The sequence below is a fragment of the Tursiops truncatus genome, chromosome 16 (assembly GCF_011762595.2).
Source record: "Tursiops truncatus isolate mTurTru1 chromosome 16, mTurTru1.mat.Y, whole genome shotgun sequence".
Classification (NCBI taxonomy): Eukaryota; Metazoa; Chordata; class Mammalia; order Artiodactyla; family Delphinidae; genus Tursiops; species Tursiops truncatus.
This window is the reverse complement of record NC_047049.1, coordinates 28,335,387-28,354,770: the sequence shown is the minus strand read 5'-3', so window position 1 is coordinate 28,354,770 and position 19,384 is coordinate 28,335,387. Positions and strand designations below refer to the sequence as shown.

The window sequence follows — 19,384 nt, the reverse complement described above, 5'->3', positions numbered from 1 at the left end:
AAACAAAAGCAAGGGCCATACGAGCTGGTCCTGACTACCTCAGGACACAGGGTGTGTGGGCAGTGTCCACCAATTACAAGCCTCCCGTGCTTTATAGACTCCTAAGTAGCTGCTGAAAGCACTATGCAGTTTACAAATGAGGAAGGAGCCTGGAACACAAGTATCCTGGCCCCTGGCACCATCTCCATTGGTTGCTCTCTGCTAAGAGCTCCTGGAGAGCTGCAGAGTGTATGTATGTATCCACAGCGGGAAAGGAATCGGCATTCCTGGGCTTGTAACTTAAAGAAAAGTAATGACTAGGCTAGACGTCTCCTGGGGACTCCCTACTCTCAAAGTCCTAACACCCAGGGCGGGATTTCTAGACCGGGGAGGAATGCCCCACCTTCTGGCTTTCAAGACTGGGATTTCATAGAAGGTTGGGGGGCCGATCAGCGGCCATAAATCTTGGAGAACCTTCACCATTTTACAAGGGAGTTCGCGGGGGCTGCGCTTCTCCCTCTTGCGGTCTATTTACAACGCCAAAATCTCCTTGTTAATGGACCTGGGATAATGGTGTTTACTTTACCGCGATAAAGCGCTCAGCTTCCTGGGGGAGCGGCTGTAAAATGTCCTGGAGGTAGGGGTGGAGGGGGGCGCCATAAAAGCGGGCGCTGGAAGGGCCGGGGCACCAGGTTCTCTTCCAGGACGGCCTCTGCCCTCCACCCCCTAAGCCCGGCTGAGCAGCCCAGGCCTCGCGAGTGAGTTCGGTTCCCACATAAATCACCAGCGCCAGAGTCTCGGGAAAAGGCGCATTTTTCATTGCTGGTTGCAGGGCAACTCCCGACAGCGAACGAGAAACAGAAGTTGTCTTTAGATAAACCGTTTACCGGAGCGCGCGTCCTGGCAGCGGGGCCCCCAAGCACAGGGCAACAGGGTCCTGGCGCTGCGCCCCCGCCAGCCGAGCACCTCGCAGGGGCCCCGAGGAAAAAAACAGATCCTCCAAAGCTCTAGCCCCAAGTCTTCCCGCAGGAGGAAAGAGAGCTCCAAGAGGGATAGAAAAGGAGCACTTCAGGGTCTGGGGAGACGAGAAGTGGGGTGTGCGAAGATTCTAGAGACCAAAGATCTGAGAGCCCAGTTCCACATTTACCAGCTGTGTGATCCCGAACGAGTGACTTTACCTCTCTCTCTGAGCTTCCGGAATCTTTTATAAAACGATAGAAAAAGTTACCTTACTAACAGATGTTCGAAATTAACAAATTAAATCAAATGCAACTTGTATAACCTGTAAAGCCAAATGTATTAATCAGAGGTCCACGGAAGGGCCTAGGGGGTTCCGTGAAACCCCTGGAATTATTGACAAATTGTCGCATTCTTCTAGGGGAGAGAGTCCATAGCTTACATCACGGTTCCAAACGAGTGCATGAACCCCAGAACGGTGAGAACCAGAGCGCTAGTTCTGTAGCCCTACTGCATGGTTAGAGTCGTGGCTCTGACACTAGCTATGAGACTTTGCCCAAATTACTGAAGCCCCCTGTTTCCTCTTCTGTAAAATGGGATAACAGTTCCTAGGATTGTTGTGGAGTGTAAAACTGCTTGGCTTGGTGTCTCGCACATTCTAAATGCTAACTAAATAGATATTTTTACGCATCAACCCTAGCCCTGAAGCAAAGACGCTTGAAAGCCAGGAATTCCAAGCCTAGCCTTTTCGAGCTAAAAGCTGCCAAGAACCCAGACACCTGCCCGCTGCCAGATGGAGGGCCTTCCCGCTGCGCGGGGGGCGGGCGCCCAGGCTGCGTTTAGCTCCAGAGTGCTCAGGTGGCATGCGGGTCCTGTGGGGAGCTGCGCCCTCGCTGGGCGGCCACCCTTTGAAGGCGGCTCTAACCCCGCCGGCCGCCAGGCGCCCGGGGCTCAGCCATAATCCGGATTTGCAGGCCGAAGCACTAAACTGGCTGCCACCGATAGAGTGAATCAAAGCGGCCGCCATCCTGGTAGCTCCAGGTCTCGTTTACTTGTTGACGTGTGTGCGCACCCAAGCGGGACAACCTCGAATTTGGAGTCGGCCTTGAGAGAAGAGAAGTAGGCGCCCCCTTCTCCCCCGCTCCACCCAGCGGGCACCTCCAGCCTCCACCCCACCGGAGGCCTAGGCTTCCTATCGCGAACAGACACGTTTCCTTCCCTCCTAGGGTCAGAGGTCGAGCCCAGGAGAGGCCTGCTCCCTCTTCCCAGGAGGCCCACCCCACGCGGCGCCCGGAGCCCAGTTCCCAACCGCGCCTCCTTCCCCCCCTCCCAGCTCTCCTTGCATTAGTGTAATCCTCTGTCCAAACACTGCGGCCCGGACGGCCAGACGTTGGTGTAAACAGACCCGGGGGACAATTCTAACGATATAAATAAAATAACCATTAATAGCGCAAATCGTTCGATGAGCAGGAGGCCGAGCAGCCGGGACTCCAGGCTCTCGCTGGGGTTTGTGTACACAGCCTGGACACCACGCATCTGTCAGGTAAACCGAAAGCAGGTGAGGTCCCCGCAGGCGCGTCAGTGGAACCGGCTCGTGACACGCACAGGCCTCGACACGCACGAGGTTCGGGACAGACAGACGCACTCGCCGAGAACGCCGCGCGAGTTCATGTAAGCGCCCGAGCCCAGCCCCAAACTCAGCGCCACGGGGTTACCCCGGCTCTTCTCCAAAAATTCGCGCGCCCAAGTGTCCAGCCACGGCCCCCGGGCGCATTCCGGCCGCGTCCGCAGCCTCGATGCGCACGGGGACGCAGAGCTCACACCCAGAAACGGAAAAGGCAGCCTCCACTGGTCCCAGAGTTAATCACAATAAACTAACATTTATTGAGCGTTTATTGTGCCGGGCGGCGCACTAAGTGGTTCACGGAGGTAATCTCCTTTAACCCTCAGAGCGACCTACTGAGGTGGGTACTTTGAGTATTCCCAGTTTTACAACTCAGAAAAGCAGGGCTCAGAAGTAAGGAATTGGCCCGGTGACAGAGTGGAGACAGTGAACCCACCACTCTGCTCCAGGAAGCACAGCGCGCACGCCCGAGGTACAGGCACTTGCTCACGTTCCAACAGGCTGCGTTTCCAGGGCCTGGGACTGGCTCCAGTGTGTCCCCGGCCCCACCGGGCTGCGGTGGTTTGCTTTCCAGTGGGAAGTTCCTTTTTCTGTGAAGGGCGTGGGCAGGGTGGCCTGAGAGGTCCGGACAGAGAGGAGAGGGGGGAGCCACCTCGAAAAGTCCTGTAGCTTGTTCCCAGGGAGTGGGAGTGTGGGCTCACGGGCGCTCCCGGACTCAGCAGGCCTGCTCTGACTTTAGGGTTGCAGGTACCGCTCCCACAGAGAGGCCTACGGGCTAAGGGGTCAGCTCAGGGATTAGACAAGCTCACTCGGGGAAGGTCTCCCTGGGGGCAGGTGGTCCTGAAGTCCTGGTTCCTGGAGTTGGGCTGGGGCAGGATATTCTCTGCTGCGGACCCAGGCGGTCGAGTGGCAGCATCTGCGGGCCTGGAAGTCTTGCATCCACCCCTTACCTGCTTTGTGACCTTGGACAAGTCATTTCATTTCTGCAGACCTCGATTTCCATGGCTCTAAATTGAAGGGGGAGAAACAAAAAATATGTTTCACAGGGATGTTGTAACAATCATGCATGTGGAACACTTCGTTTACCCGGTGGGAAGCTTATTATCACGATTAGTATTAACTCCATGGCAAGCGCCTCAGAAGGCAAAGAGGTGGGCTGGCAGCCCCTCTTCTTATTTTTCTTTTTTTTCTTCTTTTCTTTTTCTTTTTTTTTCTTTTTTCTCTAGCAAGAAAGGAAGCAGCTCAGAGGGGGTGCGGGTAAGGAGAGGAAGGGAGGAGGCTCCAGGAGGTTCCACCCCATCCCCAGCCATGTTTATCTTCAAGACAGTTTCCAGTCAACCCCACCACCCAGGGAACATTCTTCTTGGGGGCTGTGGACTACCACTTAGGCCCTGCAGGAACATTTGGGGAGGGGAGAAGGAGGAGGACAGTCAAGCACCCAGCACTGAGCAGGAATTCGCAAAAGCAGAGAGAATAGTGCCTGGTCAGGCAGTCCACGCATGGTGCTCAACCTAGTAACCCTGGGGCCGCCCAGGAAAGGGAGAGGGGCAGAGAGAGGGAGCTGAACGTGGAAGGCAAGGAACTTAAGAAACTTGGGCAAGTAACCTCACCTCTCAGCCCCAGTTTCCTCCTCTGTAACATGGTTGCATTAATAAGGCCATAGACAAGGGCTCTGTTGCAAGAAGCAGAAACAATAACAATGGGTAGACACTTAAAGAGCTTCACAAAATGCCTGGTGCTGTTCTCTGATCTCCATACCCAGAGTCTTCCAGCCCTACCCAGGTGGTTTGCCCATGGTCTGACAGTTTATGTGGGAGTTGGAGAGTGGGGAGTCTCTTAATTATTGAGCCATACCATGTGCTTGTAGGAAAAACATCCATGAACAGTAGCTAATGTTATTGATATGACCATTGCTGGTGGGAGTATTATTGTTGTAATTATTATCAACAGTATTATTTCTATTATTACTGCTGTTCACTCCCAACTCTGAGAAGCAGTCTTCATTAACTCCTCTTTATGGAAAAGGAAATAGGTTCAGAGAGGGTAAGTGACTTGCCTGAAGTCACACAGCAGGTCTGGAACCGAGTTGAAGAGATTAGAAACCATGTGAATTTGAAGGCCAGACTTTCTTGCCCACACCAAAAGGAAAAGGAGAGGAAGAATGCTGGTGTTGCTTGATTGAGAGAAGGACGCCCACCGCTGGGGTAGGTCCGGGGCAGCAGATTTATTTACATTCCAGCAAGGACACTAATTGGCCAGATCTTTATCTAAACACGATAACAATGACATGAGACTTTGGAGATTTGTTTACTGCAGCTAAAAATGATGCATTTGTGGGAGTGGGAATCTCACACTGACTGGGTGCGGGATTTGTTTGCTTCAGCTCCAGAGGATGGGAGTGGGAGAGGGGGAGGCTGCTGGTGGTTCTGAGAGTATATCCTAAAACTTCAATGATTAACAGAACTAGTCCTCTTGTTTTGTTTGGGGACCAAAAAAAAAAACCTCAAAATTTGATTGATAATTAATGTTTTTTTTCCCCAAGTGAGAAAAGGAGTACCTGAGAATCTGGCTCCCTGATCTCAGCTCAGGGGAGGAGAGATTCAGAGCCTCCCTCCGCGTGCTTAACGACCACCCCGCACGCCCACCCTCTGCAACCAGCACAAAAACATTTACTACACAAGAGGGCTCTGTAAACGCTTTCTTTCCATCATTTCTTTAATCCTTACTGCAGGCCTGTAAAGTCCACACCATTATTATCTCCTTTTATAGGTAAGAAAACTGCTGCTTAGCAAGGTTGAAGGACTGCCTCAAGGTCACAAGACTACAAGAGAGGTAGGACTGGGCTCCAAACCCCTCTGCTGGACTCCAGGGTCAATGCTTTGGCGCAAGACAGGGGCATGAGGTGTGATTATGATTTAAAGAAAGCCATGTCTTCCCCAGACCCCACCCCAAACGCAGTCTCCTCACTCTGTGGGCTCTCCCTGTGGAGGAGGGTGTCATAGGTGCCAACACTTACACATGCATGCTTGTGCGGTTTGAGTACGTCCATTCACATACACACTTAACAGGCTTACTGGCTGTGGGAGGTGTAAAATGTTCATATGTGCCCACATCCGTGCTCACTCACTTTTTGTGTGGGCACAATTATACACACACACAAACACAGACCACCCTCTCTACTATACTAATGGGTGTGTGTGTGTGTGTGTGGATTTTTTAAAGTATTAATTGCAGAATAAGATCAATGTGGTTTTATTACTTTCAAGAACACACACAGTCATTACAACTCTGGTAATAAAATCTATTCCCTCTTCTCTGACTGCAACTTAGGTCTTTATGGGACTACCTTGTACAAGATTAATTGTAATGATACCATAAATTGCCTGTATAGAAATAGTGCATCTGATTGTCATGGAAGCTAGTTTTCATCTTGGATCATATAAACATTTCTCTCCAAATCTCATGACACTACCAGTAATTCACATTGTGAGGAAAAAAGGATGGAGGGGGATTCAGAATGAGTGTTAGCCCAGTCCTCCTGTTTTGACCACACTCTCTGAAAGAGCAGAGCTCTAACGTGGAAGTTACAGTTATAGGGAGTCCTGAGTGCCTTCTTCTGCCTGCCTATCCGCCTGTGCACACACTGCTGTATTCACACAGGAAGTCACCTGCCTTGTCATTCAAGGTAAAAGGTAAGTCCATAGAAACATATATGGCAGGTCTGCGTCCATCTGTTGGAAATGCATATTTATTAGAGTAATGCAACCTCAGAAATGTGGTTGCAGACGGGACGGGAGGTAAAAGGGTAGAGATTGGCTGGCTGCCCACCTTACAGCTGGGGAGCCTGACTCATAGGAGGGAAGACCCCCACACCCTGTCTCCTCTCCAGAAGGCAGTGACTCAGTTGCCCTACTGGCTCCATAGCAGTGAGGTAGGCCAGGAACTTGTACCAAGTGCTCAGTCCTTGCCTCTGCTGGCTGGTGTAAGAGCCAGGGACCCCACTGTCCTCTCCCAGATTTGGCCCCTGCATTTTAAGGCAGTCCCTGAAACACTTCCCAGCTGGGGTGATCTCAGGGCTAAATGGCCCCTTAATCTATAGTAGGACTGGCAGGAAAGAAAGAGAAGGGAAGGTCAGTTCGGTCTGCTCTTGCCTGTGTGGAGTGGCGGAGGGGGTCAGCCCTGGTCTAGGAGCCCCCATTTGTGTGCTCAAGGGATGCCTGGGGCCCAGGCTTTATAGACACCTTCAGCTCTGCTGTGATCCTCTCCGGACTGCCACAATAGAAGGAAATGGAGGCCCTGCAGGATCTGCCTGCAGTGGGGATTTCCACAGGGAGGGTGGCCAAGCTTGCCACCCGGAGCCCTACAGACCCTGTCAGAGCTCATAGCTGAGGCTGCTGGGTATTGGGGGGCTGGGAGATGGGAAAGGTCCTACAGGCTGGAGGGTACAGAGGAGTGTCCCTATCACACACCCAAGGGTGCTTGGGCATTTTTATGAGCAGCTGCTGAGACAGAGTAAGCACAGGGGTGGAATGGAGGAGAGGGGTCTGGGGCTCAGGAGTGGGGACCTCTGGTGCACAGGGTGTGTGTGTGTGTGTGTGTGTGTGTGTGTGTGTGTGTGTGTGTGTGTGTGTGTGTGTGTGATTCCCTCCATACCAAACACCTGCAGGGTCCAGGGACAAAAAGCAGGAAAATACAAGAGTTGAAAGGAGGGGAAAAGGGAATGAAATAAGATGGGGGAAGGGAGGAGGCAGTGAAGAAATAAGGGAGAGTGAAACAGGTGGGGGAGGAGTGGAGACCGAGTAGCAAAGGAGGCTGGGGAGAGGAGGAGGGGGTAAGGGAGAAAGGCGGTGGGGGAAGGGTGGTCAGGAAAAGAGGGAAGTGAGGAAGGGAAGGAGCGGGGGAGTAAGAGATGAGCCCAGTGGAAGAGAAAGGGGCCGAAAAGGGAAACAGACTGGCTGCGAAGGGGAGGAGGAAGGCCACTGAAGTTCTGGGGTCCGGGTCTCGGTGGCTCTGCCAGGCCCCTGCGTGCCGCGAGCCGCGAGAAGTAAGGCGGTCCTTCTCTCGGGTTGGCGGGAGTGCAGAGAGGTCGAGCAGAGTTCGAGAACCTAATGGCAGGTTCAAGGACAGAGGCCCAGCAGGCGTCGCCCCGGGGCTCTTCGCTAGGGCCCCCCGGGCTCTTGGTCTGCAGTGGGAGAGAGACGTGCCGTGGAGAAGCTCTGGACTCCCGGCCCCAACCAGCGCGGACAAAGTGCACGGGCTTGGAGACGCGGCGCCCTTGGCTGATGGGCAGAGCGAGGCCTGGCAACCTGACAGTCCCCGCAGCCTCGAGGCCGCCGAATTCTTGACCTCCGACCTGACTCACCTGCGTCTCTGCAGGGCAGGGCTGCCAAGTCCGGAGGCCTCGAGCTGCGGGACGGGACCTGGCGTGTCACGCTTTCTGTCCCTGTGTCTGTGCGCCGCAGCCGCCTGGGTCCTCGGTCCTTTCCAGGTCGGGTCCCCGGCTGTTCCGAGCCCACGCTTTCCCACTCCCAATATCCCCGCAGGGTCAGGCAAGATGGGACTATCCCAGGGCAGTGGTAATTGTTAGGTGCCCCCGGAGCTTCAGGGAACCAAGGGCAAGTGGGCAGCTAGGCCCGCAGATACGGTTGCCCACTGACGGAGCGAAGGTCCCGCTGCACCTTGGGAATCGCTCTCCCGGTGCCGACCGAAGACCGGGAACTCCAGGCTGGACACAGCAAGGGCGGGGATAAGGCGTTACTTAAGGCAACAAGACTTCGGCAAACGTTTCTTTCCAAGTGAGAAAGGTTTGTTGTTGTTGTTGTTTTCAAACGGTTTGAAGTTATTCGCTCCAACTTGACCCCCAGGGAGGTTTGGGGAAAGAGTTCTGCGTCCGAGAAGGCCGAGGTCCCCTCGGTTTGCGGTTGAGAAGAGACAGAGTTGAGAAGATCGCTCTAGGAAAAGTCACGAAAAATCTCTGCTTCTTGGACATAATAACCACATCCCTCCCTGAAACCCTTCGTGCTCAGAGCAGGCAGGCGCGCTGGTTTAAGTAAATTAATTCGCCAAAAACTGCAGCTGCCCTTCTGAAGTCAGATTATATTTTAAAAGGTCTAAAGACATTGACATTTCGATACAGGAAGTTAAACTCACACCTTAAAAAAAAAAAAGAGTTAAGGAATGCATCCAGAATTCCAATTTAACCACCAAGTTAAAACTGCTCACTGCACTCCCAAATAACACACGCAAATAGTAAAAATAAATGTCTGTGTATAGACATCTTTTATTTACGTGTTTTTGAAAAAATATTGACTTTCACTCGACAAAGTTAGCTTTTCCGACTTCTGTGTTTTATTGGCAAAACAACTGTTTTCGGTGACGAAAGCTGTATTTACACCGTTAACTTAAAATTTTTGGAGTGGGGCAGATACACATAGATAGATGTGAAAGGTCCTCTCCCTGAGAAATCGAAACTCACTTCCTCGGCAAGGGCCTGTAATTTACAAAGAACTACAGGGATTGCTGAATTTGGACCAATTTTCTCCCAGGGAAGGGAAGTGGTGGGTTATTTAGAAAACTCAGTTCCAAACACAATCTGAGAAAATATGGCATTTATACAAACACATGCAAAACAAGCTAAAATGCTCAAAAATGCCATTTTAAAATCTCTCTTACCAAATTACTGAAACGAGGGAAAAAATCCTCTTGAGGAATTAGATCAGTTTAATGCTTTCTGGGACTGACGTACCTAGCTGACATTTCTTGAAAAGTAGAAAATGTATTCACCCTTCTCACAAAACACTAGCCTCTAGATTGCTCAAAAATTTGGATAGCTTTCTAATATCTCTCAACGAAAAACCAAACCAAAACACATACACACCACTGCCAGCAACTACAACAAAATAACAAAAATCTATTTAGTGCTCCTGCAAAAGAGGAAATTTTTTTCTTTCAACTCTTTTTTTTTTTTGTAAGATGGCATTGACAATGAAATTTCTAGGAGAGCAGTAAAAAAAAAGAAAGAAAGAAAGAAAGAAAAAGAAGGAAAGAAAATTTCAACGAAAAAAAAAATCGCCTGAAAAGTTATCACATAGTTTTAGCTAGCTGCGTTCATCACATGATGGTTTTTCATGCCTTAATAGAAAATCACTCCTGACTGTGGTACTACATGTAGATTAGAAGGCCACGATAACCTTCAGGTTTTTGGGGTTTTGTTTTTTTTATAGCCATGGCTACATAATTAAGTGGCTATTCAAACAGGTGAAGGATATCAGAATAAGCTGTGGCATATATAACTAAAATGATCAATTATCTGACTATATAAGTATATTAAGCAATTTTTGGGTAGAGAATAACTTCTTGGAACACTTTACAACTTTCAAAGAACCATCACATTTTTCTTGGATAATATGTTTGTTGTAGTGATTAGCATGTGGGTTTTCTCCCAAAAGGTATAATTTTATTTATCGCCTTTTTACGCATCTATATAGCACCTCCCCTCAGAGAATTTGCCGTCATTTTACTATGATCTGTAATCACATACGGGAGGAGGAAGACTTGTATAAATGTATAACGTGACAAAACGGAACGTAGGCAGATACACTCGATTAAAATAAGATCAAACGCTTCCATGGATGCAACAATATTTACTCTATTTGTCAGTAATTAGCTAAACTGTCTGGAACAAAAACCAATTATTAGCTACGGGATTTCAAAGATCCTCTTTTCCCACAAGAGAATGCAAATGTCCCAGAACGAGATTGTAACTGGATAGGCGCTGGAACCAGATTCTACATTCTGATAAGCGACTCCCGAGAACCGACCGCTGCTGTAACGTAACTATCGCTCTGGCGGCGTTTTCGTTCCGGACAGTGGCGCGCAGCTGGCGGCGCACACGCTCGCGATCGTCGGGGCTGCGGGCGCAGGAAAGGCAGGCTGTCGAGATGTGATTGGCCCGGCGGGTATCCCTGCAGGGAAGCTCCGCTGCTGGGGAACCAGAACGACCAAAGGGAGCCTGAACAATCAGGAGACGACCCGAGCTCCTGCTCAGGGCTTAAGGCCAAGATCTAAGTCTTCCGCCAGCTAGATCAGCCCTGCGCAGAGCTGGGGTTGGGAAGAGAAAAGGAGGACAGGGCATACCAACCGCCTGCTAGGCCCCTTCGCCTGTGTTCCCCACACTCTGCTCTTCACGAGCCTCCAGCCCCTCGGGCCTGAACTGCGTCCCGGGGCGGCCTGCAGAGGAGCAATCTGGTTAGGGACCTCTGGAGAGAACTATTCAGGCCTGGGCCAAGGATATCTGGCGGGGTAGTCGTGGCAGCAGGTCTGGAGGAGAGCGAACTGCGTGGGCCTGCGGCTGGGGAGGAGACAGCCTTCTGCGTGCTAAGGGAGAAGGAGACTCGGTGGACTCTGGGCGGCAGCAGCGGGTGTGTGGGCGTGTCTCCGCGTTCCCGGCACCCCGGGCCACGGGTTCTAAGATAGGGATTCTTGAGGATGAGCTTAGGGAAGGCCTAGGAACGAAGCGCCGTGGAGAAGCAAGAGAATGTAGCAAGGAGAAATGCAGGTTTCGGCTGGAAACTGGGGAGAGAGATTTTCCGTAGCTTTTGTCTTTCTCTCTCTCTCTCTCTCTTTTTTTCCTGAATCTTGAAATCACTCAAGAAAATCGCCCACAGAGGCAAAAAAATAATTTTTAAAAATTAGGAGACCAGCAGGGAGTAGAAATATTCCCAACGACATTCTAGCCCTCGGGATGGGAATGGAAGAGTGGGATTGGAAGCAGCTTCCTTCTTTTATGCTCGCCTGCTACCGCGACGCACACACTGAAGGAATCCTACCCGGCAGTGCCCCGCACTCACCCCCATCTCTCTCTGGATCTTTGCGCTCAAGCGCTCGCTATCCGCAGCAAAAGCAGGCGCATTCTTCTCTCTGCAGCTGCCTGGCCTGGTCTGAAGATGCCGGCTCTGCCTGGGGCCTCAATAGTCTCAGAATTCAAAGCGGAAAGGCACCGGGCGCCCTTGTGGCTGAGGGATGGTCCTCCCGGCGCAAAGGCCGTCTCACAGAGGGTCTCCCCAACAGCCTGCCTGCCGCCGCCACCTAAGTACTCCCGGGCGCACGTGGCCCACGCTGAATCCCAGCTCCCCGGGCGGCCCCGAGGGCTGACTCCCCGCACCATTTCCGCTCCCTCCGGAACAGCCCCGCCTCTCCCCCCTCCCGACTGGCTGTTCATTCTCTTCTCAGCTTTGGGCACCCACCGCTCCCGCTGTTGCGGGGTTCCTCCCACGACAGCTCTCCGCTCTCTCCCCCACTCCCATCCCGTGTCTGCTGCCGCCGGGAGGTGTCGTCCACAGTCCCTGAACCTTCCACCTACCCCTTCTAGCTGAGGCTAGTGCTCCCCCAGCGCCACTATCTTGACCACCAAAAAATTCTTGGGGTGTCTAGGGCCAGATAAGGGGCACCACGGTTGGGCCGAATCGGACCCTATTATTTCAAGGCCAGCACTGCGCACAAGTTTTTCTGCAGGTCTCACAGCAGCGCCTGCTGGTCCTCACTGGGCTAGATGTGGTGGCGAGCGAATGCCTATTGTGCGGGAAGATGATCTCCACCAGAGCGGTTTCCAGAATCACAGGGGACCCCATAGATTCGCCCACAAAACAACCAGGGCCTTAGGAGGGCGCCAGAAGGCGTGTGGGTTGGAGAAATTAGAAAGATGCCTCCGAGGGTCAAGGCCTAGACCAAGGCGCCTGATTTCAATAGGCGGAAAAGATGGCTTCCATGGCTGGGTCACCTGCCTTGTGAAGACAGACTCTGCTCTCAAGACCCTATGAAACCACCCAATGTGTGAGGCCTCCAGCCATGTCATCACCAATGCAGTCAACAAATACTGCTTGACCGCTGATGCAGAATAGCAGTCGATGACGTGTATTGAGCACTAACATGTGCTCCGCATGAAAATCCTGGCATGTTTTGCCTTATTTATCCCTGGCAACAACCCTGAAGAAGGTATTACTGTCTTTTTGTAGACAAAGAAACTGAGGCTTAGAAACGCCCAAGGCCATACACTGACTAGGCCAGGATTCAAACCAAGAGCTGTCAGTCCACAAAATTCAGTAATGGCTCCATCATCCTGTCTCTCACATACCTGCTTAGTGCGGCCGCTGGAAAAGCTACAAGAGCCAATGCTAACGGTGCCCTGCCCTCGGGGGCTCATAGTTTACCCAGGGAGACCAGGCAGACAGTATAGCTATAGTACTAGGCGGGAAGTGATAAGTGACACGAATGTCCTTTACTAGCACGAGCTGCAAGTTCAGATGCGAGAGAGATGACTTCCGGCTAGGCGACGAGGGAGCGCTTCCTTGGAGGAGGTGGCATTTGAGCAGAGCCTCGGAGAACAGGCTTGTCGTGGAGACAAGGGCGGAGAAGACATTCCGAGTGGAGGGAACAGCTTGAGCAAAGTCAACAAGGCGAGAACGCACACGTCGCCCATCCATAGACATATAAAACTTTCCATCTCCTTGGGGATCCAGTGCCGGGTATTTACATGCCAGGAAGTTTTCCTGCCCCCGCAGCATCTGGAAAAACCATACTCCTGGGCTATCCTTCCTGGTAGCTGGTTCTCAGACAGGAAACCTCCCAGAACTGGCTTTGTCCGGGAAGATGCGGCCAGTCTGGGTGGGAATCGGTAGTTCGCGTACCCCAGGCAGTGCAGCCTCGCCCACAGTGACTAGGACTTTGCGACTTTATACTAGTCCTTGTCTATTTCTGGTAGGTCCACGGCACCCACACTCACTGGCTGCGGAGGGGCGCGGTCCACAGGAGCTGGAACCAATAGAGAGGGAGGTCGAAGCGAGAGCCCCGCCCCAGACGTGACGTAAGACCCCCGGACTCAGGCTTCGCAGCCCCGGCCCCAGTCCCTTCAGTGGCTTTAACAAAACCCAGACCCCCACGTCCCGGCCAATGGAGGCGATTTAGACTGGAGCGGGACCGCGTCTGTCAAAAGCCCGACTCGGCAGCAGCGGCGGAGTCCAGAAGGAGAGCTGGAGCCGCCGCGCTGCCTCCCCGCCCCCGCCGGGATTTATTGAGTATTTGGACTGGACAATTAAGTGGCCCTGATGATGTTACCAAGCCCGGTCACCTCCACCCCTTTCTCAGTCAAAGACATTTTGAATCTGGAGCAGCAGCAGCAACAGCAGTTCCACGGCGCGCACTTGCAGGCGGACTTGGAGCACCACTTCCACTCGGCGCCCTGCATGCTGGCCGCCGCTGAGGGGACGCAATTTTCTGACGGAGGGGAGGAGGACGAGGAAGAAGAGGGAGAGAAACTGTCCTATTTGAACTCACTAGCTACAGCCGATGGCCACGGGGATTCGGGGCTCTGCCCCCAGAGCTATGTCCACACGGTCCTGCGAGACTCGTGCAGCGGGCCTAAGGAACATGAAGAGGAGCCCGAGGTCCTGAGGGACCGGAGCCAAAGTGAGTAGAGGGGGAAAGGAAACGCACCCGCACATCTGGAGCAATGGCGGGGTGCCCGCAAAAAGCCCACAAATCTCGCCAGCACGGCTGCCCGCCCCGTTAGCCCCGGCTGGGGTCATGCCCTGGCCCTGGTCAACGACAGCTCCGCAAAGCGCAGGTGCCTGCAAGGGAGCCAGGGCGGAGGGAGAAAGACAAGGTGACTCCGTCAACTACTCCCCCCAGAGGGGGGAGGCGATGCAGCCCCGGAGGGAAGGGAAAATAGTTACTGCTGCCCTGATGGTGATAAGCAACATGGGCTCAGCAGCTGGGTGCTGACAGCTCATAGTATTTTTGCTCTTCCCAAGAGCTAGAGGGGCACGAGCCTGAACTCTTCCCACTTTCTCTCTAGCGTGAGACGAGTTTTCTGAGGCCAGGGCAGCCGCTCCCTCTTCTTGGAAAAGACAGTCGAAGCAGCTTTTGTGCCTAGTGTCCACAGGGCGCAGGAACTTCGGTAGAGTTCAGCTGGGTGGTTTCCTCACTTCTCCGCCTGGAACTCAGCGTCCTCGCACCCACGGCACCCGGCAGAGAGGGAGGGGATGCTGGGAGAGTGCGTGGGAACACAGTCCATTCCGCACTCACACCCCTGAGGCACCAGACTTTTTTGAAAATTCTTAACGTTTTGCTTTGTGTCCCAGGCTGTGGGGCTTCGGGCTGAGTGAAAAACGCGCCGAACTTAGATCCTGGCTGCTCAAGTAGGATGCGAGGTGAATTGGGTAGGGAAATAGGACAACTGAATAAAGCCTCCAAGGAAGTGTTTGTTTCGGAGGAGAGAGAGCCAAAGAATCTCCTTCCCTAAGAGGAGGTTTGATGTGGTGGAAGCCAAGGCCTGTGCTCTGACAGCTCCCCGGGCCTAAAATCGACATGAAACTGTCTAAATCAATCAAATTTCTTTTTCTCTCTAAGGTAATACAGATGTCGTCAGGCAGACGTTTAGCTGTGGGCCTGTAGGCTTTTAAAAGTAAAAAACTGTCCCTGGGCAATACATGAGCGTTACACTCAGACATTTACGAGCAGGAAGATTTTCGCAGAACGCACGCATACCGGCTCCCAAATACCAACATGTCTCACACCTTCAGCTATTCATGACGGAGTGGAAGGCAAACGAGTTTGCAAATACTATAGTTATTATGGAGTTGCAAACTTCCATCCTGAAAATAATCATCAGCACGCCGAGCCGCACATTTAATACAGGGTAATCTCTCGCGGATGCTCAAGTTCTAAATAAACGCGCACTAACTACCCCTCCCCACGGAACGTGCCTCCACCCGCCAAGGGCGTTGTGAGGGGCCTTGGGCTATCGCAGGGTCCCACGGCGTCAGGAGCCACAAACTTTCCCCAAAGTCCAAGCAGTTATTACCGCACACTCCGCGCTGCCCCCCAAAGGGGCCACAGTGCTCCGGGACCGGAGCCGCGGTGAGATCGGGAACAATTAAAGGACGCTGTTGTTTTGCTTCTTCCGCAGAAAGCTGCCAGCTGAAGAAGCCTCTGGAGGCGGCCGGAGACTGCAAGGCAGCGGAGGAGAGCGAGAGGCCGAAGCCACGCAGCCGCCGGAAGCCGCGGGTCCTCTTCTCGCAAGCCCAGGTCTTCGAGCTGGAACGCAGGTTCAAGCAGCAGCGGTACCTGTCGGCCCCCGAGCGCGAGCACCTCGCCAGCAGCCTGAAGCTCACGTCCACGCAGGTGAAGATCTGGTTCCAGAATCGCAGGTACAAGTGTAAGAGACAGCGGCAGGACAAGTCTCTGGAGCTGGGCGCGCACGCGCCCCCGCCGCCGCCGCGCCGCGTGGCAGTGCCGGTGCTAGTGCGGGACGGCAAGCCGTGCGTCACGCCCAGCGCGCCAGCTTACGGCGCGCCCTACAGCGTGGGCGCGGGCGCCTACTCCTACAACAGCTTCCCCGCCTATGGCTATGGGAACTCGGCAGCCGCCGCCGCAGCCGCGGCTGCTGCAGCCGCCGCCGCTGCGGCCTACAGCGGCAGCTACGGCTGTGCGTACCCGGCAAGCGGTGGAGGCGGCGGCGGGGCCTCCGCGGCGGCCTCGGCCATGCAGCCCGCCTGCAGTGCGGCCGGAGGCGGCCCCTTTGTCAACGTGAGCAACCTGGGCGGCTTCGGCGGCGGCGGCGGCGGCGCGCAGCCGTTACACCAGGGTGCGGCGGCCGGGGCCGCGTGCACGCAGGGCACCTTGCAGGGCATCCGGGCCTGGTAGGGACCGGGCGGGTCATGCGGCAGCCGCCCCACCGCAGCCTGGCGCCGCGGGACTGAAGCGCGAGAAAGGCTGGATCCAAGGAAGGGCCAGGTCCCCTCGTTAAATAAAAATAAATAAATAAATATATATATATATATACACACGTCTCGCTCCCCAGAGCCCCGGAGCGCAGCTCACGCGAGGCCTGGGGAAGGGGGCTCAGGGGCGAAGAGGATGCCCGGGAGTGGTCACGAAGACTGTCTCTGAGGCAGAAACGCCGGCTGGGTGCTGGGAGGACGATGGCCCCGAGCTTGGCCCCAAAAGGAGTGCGAGAGGCTGAGACTCGGGCTGCCGCTCGGTTCTCCCAGAGCAAGAAGGGCTTCTCTCCCTCGGGCTTCTCTCCCTCAGCCTTCCCGCGGCCGCCGCGAAGAGCTGGCGGAGAACTCAAGGACAAAAAAAGCATGAAGGAGAGAAAAATGGGCGTCGTGGCTTGAGAAATCCCCAGGCCCTACCGACGCTCTGCCCCCTTTGCGGGGTCGGCGTACCACAGCACAGTCCATTTTCCTTTTCCCAACCGCCTGCCTTCCGCACCAGATACCTCGGCCTGGATCTCCAGATTGTCAGGGGGGTGTAGAACTCTGCGAAAAAAACCAGTGGAGCGAGATCAAAAGCTGGGGGGGGCTGAACAAATCCGGGAACTGGTGGCCCACCGGAGGTGTTACCGGCTTTCCTTTCTGTTTCGTATTCTGTGTTCAGCACATATTTTATATATATATATATATATATATATATATATATAAAACTATATCCACACGCCATGTACACACCAGCTGCCATACACTACAGGAGTCAATAAACAAGGTGCAATATTTTCAAACCGTTGGCCGGCTACAGACTTTGTTTAGCCCACAAGAGTGGGGAGGGACCCTTTAACAGGGCGGGAGGGGAAGGAAAAGATACTCAGGAAAAACAGTTCCCCCTGGATGGTTGTAGGCCTGGTCTCCCCTGCCTCAGCCCCTAGGCTGCAAGTCCGGTCTCCAAGGCTTTGTTCATTAATTTCTCTTTACTGTTGTAGGGAGGACAGGTCGGAGACTCAGGACCTTTTGAGGCCTGGGCTTTGTAATCCCCCCAAGTTTCACCCAGATGCTTGCGCTAGTACCTTGGCCTCCGTTAGATCAAGGCTTAGACTCTGCCCCGCCTCGAGGGTCTCCAGGGTAAATGGAAACCTCGCCCCCAGGCCCAGGCGTAGGCCTCGCGAAGGCGGCTGCATCTGCGGCCGCCGCCCAGGCTTCCAGCGCGCCCGGGGGCGCTGTGCCCCGCCGCGGCCGAGTTCTCCCCCTCGGTCGCCCTCCCTTCTCCCCCGGCGGCCGCGGCTTTATGCGGCTCCTTGTCACTTGCGCAGAATGCCTGTGCGAGGCCTGTGCTGCCACACGGCCGATTGTGAGCGTGCCAAGGAGGGTGAATGGGGAGGCCTCAGCGCGCCGCGCCATTGTGGGGCCGGGCCTTGCTGAAAGGCGGCTCCGGGCCGAGAAGGTGCGGAAAGAATGGCTTTTTATTGGAGTCCCGAACAAAAGGTGTGGTAGGAAGGCGAAGTCCCCTGCGCGAACAAAAACCCCAGCGCGTCGGGATTGACGTCCCTCCCGAGCTCCCCATTGCTTCCCAGAGCGGGGGCTTTGTGCAGCAGTCTGCTCAACAGAGGGACGGAGAAATGCGCGGGGATTTTGTTCCCCACTTTTTGTGCGCTGGGGGAGGGGGCGGCAAGGGGGGACGGGGGCTGGGCGGGCAGCAGGGAGGGGCGCGCTGATTAGGCCGGGCCGGCCGGGGCGCGGAGAAGTTCAGCGGGAGCCGGCAGGCCTGAATGCAGGGTCATTATTGCTACAAGTTTAGCAATTTCGCCCTTACAGGAGGGGGCGGGGGCTGCTAGGTTGCTGCGGTACCCGGGCTGGGGAGCTGCAGAGCCCCGGAGGAGGAGGAAGAAAAAAGAGGAGGGGAGAGAGGGAGGCAGGCAGGCAAGCGAATCCACCAAAACCCACGGACCGCCCAGGATGAGGCTTGGACGCGTCCAAAAGGGTCTAGCGGGAGGCTGGAAAGGGGGCGCCTGGGGGGCGGAGACCCGCCCTCCCCTTGCCTCTCTAGAGGCAGAAAGACCCCGGAGCCAGGCTTGAGTTAGTGCACCAGACTGCGGGTCCCTCAGCTCCTCGCCGCCAGTTCCCTCCTCCCGCAAGCCGAACTGGAGTTGGAACACCGCCTCCCACCACCGCTTTCACCACCGTGACGTCCCAAGCCCCCTTCCTAGCGAGCCCTCCTTCTGGAGCTATTATCTTTCCTTGAGTTTCTTAAGCTAAGGGCATGGAGGGAATTCTTGCTTCCTAATACGTGTCTGCAGCCTCGGACTCATTCATTCATTCATCCATCCATTTATTCAAATTTATTCACTGACATTGATACTACTACTATATGTTCACTTCACTGTTCTGGCCGCTGGGGACGGTGAAAAAAACAGTGTCCGTAGGCTTAGGAAGTTTATTTGAAGGAGCGTATGTCGCGGGGAGATAGCTAACAAACGTAAAAATTAGTAGTCGATAAATTCTAAAAAAGAAAGAGAACCAAGTACTGGAGGGAGGGTTCTTTTCCAGTAGGTGGTCAGAGAAAGCCACATTGAGGAGATTAGATTTAAGCCGAGGCCTGAATGACAAAAAGGAAGCCAGTCCAAGCAGCGCTTTGCTGTTGCAGGCTCCATGTCTCTGCACATGTCCTCTCCTCTGTCTGGGATGCTCTAATACCCTCAATTTTCTAGTGAACTCCTACTCCTCCTTCAAGGCCAGGGTTTTTTCCTGAACCACCCAAGGGGGGTAATCACTCCCTAATATGTGCCACCAGAGTCTTAGGTACTTTCCAAAATCACAACGTAGTGTCATGCAAAGATTTATTTGTCTCTGTTTCTCCACGTGAGGGCCTAGTGGGATCGTAGGGGGCCAGGTTGGCATCTTTTCCCTCTAGGACAGATATCACGGTAGGAGATGATGGGGCCAGCCTCCTTAAGCACCGCGTTCCCCAATGTGGATGGCCCCTGTGGTGGGGAACTTCGCGTTGGGTGTTGGCTGCAAGGGAGATGAACAGCTAGACTCTTGGCCCACCTGGGCG

General features: G+C 54.1%; 1 protein-coding gene across 4 annotated transcripts in view; it reads left to right on the top strand.

Annotated features, from left to right (window-relative positions):
- Positions 1-17,042, top strand: part of LOC109550658 (homeobox protein Nkx-2.3) — an 81,530-nt gene extending 64,488 nt beyond the window's left edge. For 3 of the 4 annotated variants that reach the window (XR_012326949.1, XR_012326948.1, XR_012326940.1), the window contains exons 3-4: positions 5,330-5,392; positions 15,525-15,661. Coding sequence is in view for 1 of the 4 variants with exons in the window: in XM_019939872.3 (XP_019795431.1) it covers positions 13,663-14,023; positions 15,525-16,261 (1,098 nt within the window). In the remaining 3 variants the exon portion in view is untranslated. Of the gene's footprint in view, positions 1-5,329; positions 5,393-13,052; positions 14,024-15,524 lie in introns of those variants that run through there. The other variant, XM_019939872.3, reaches the window with a different exon arrangement.
- The last annotated feature ends 2,342 nt before the right edge of the window (positions 17,043-19,384 follow it).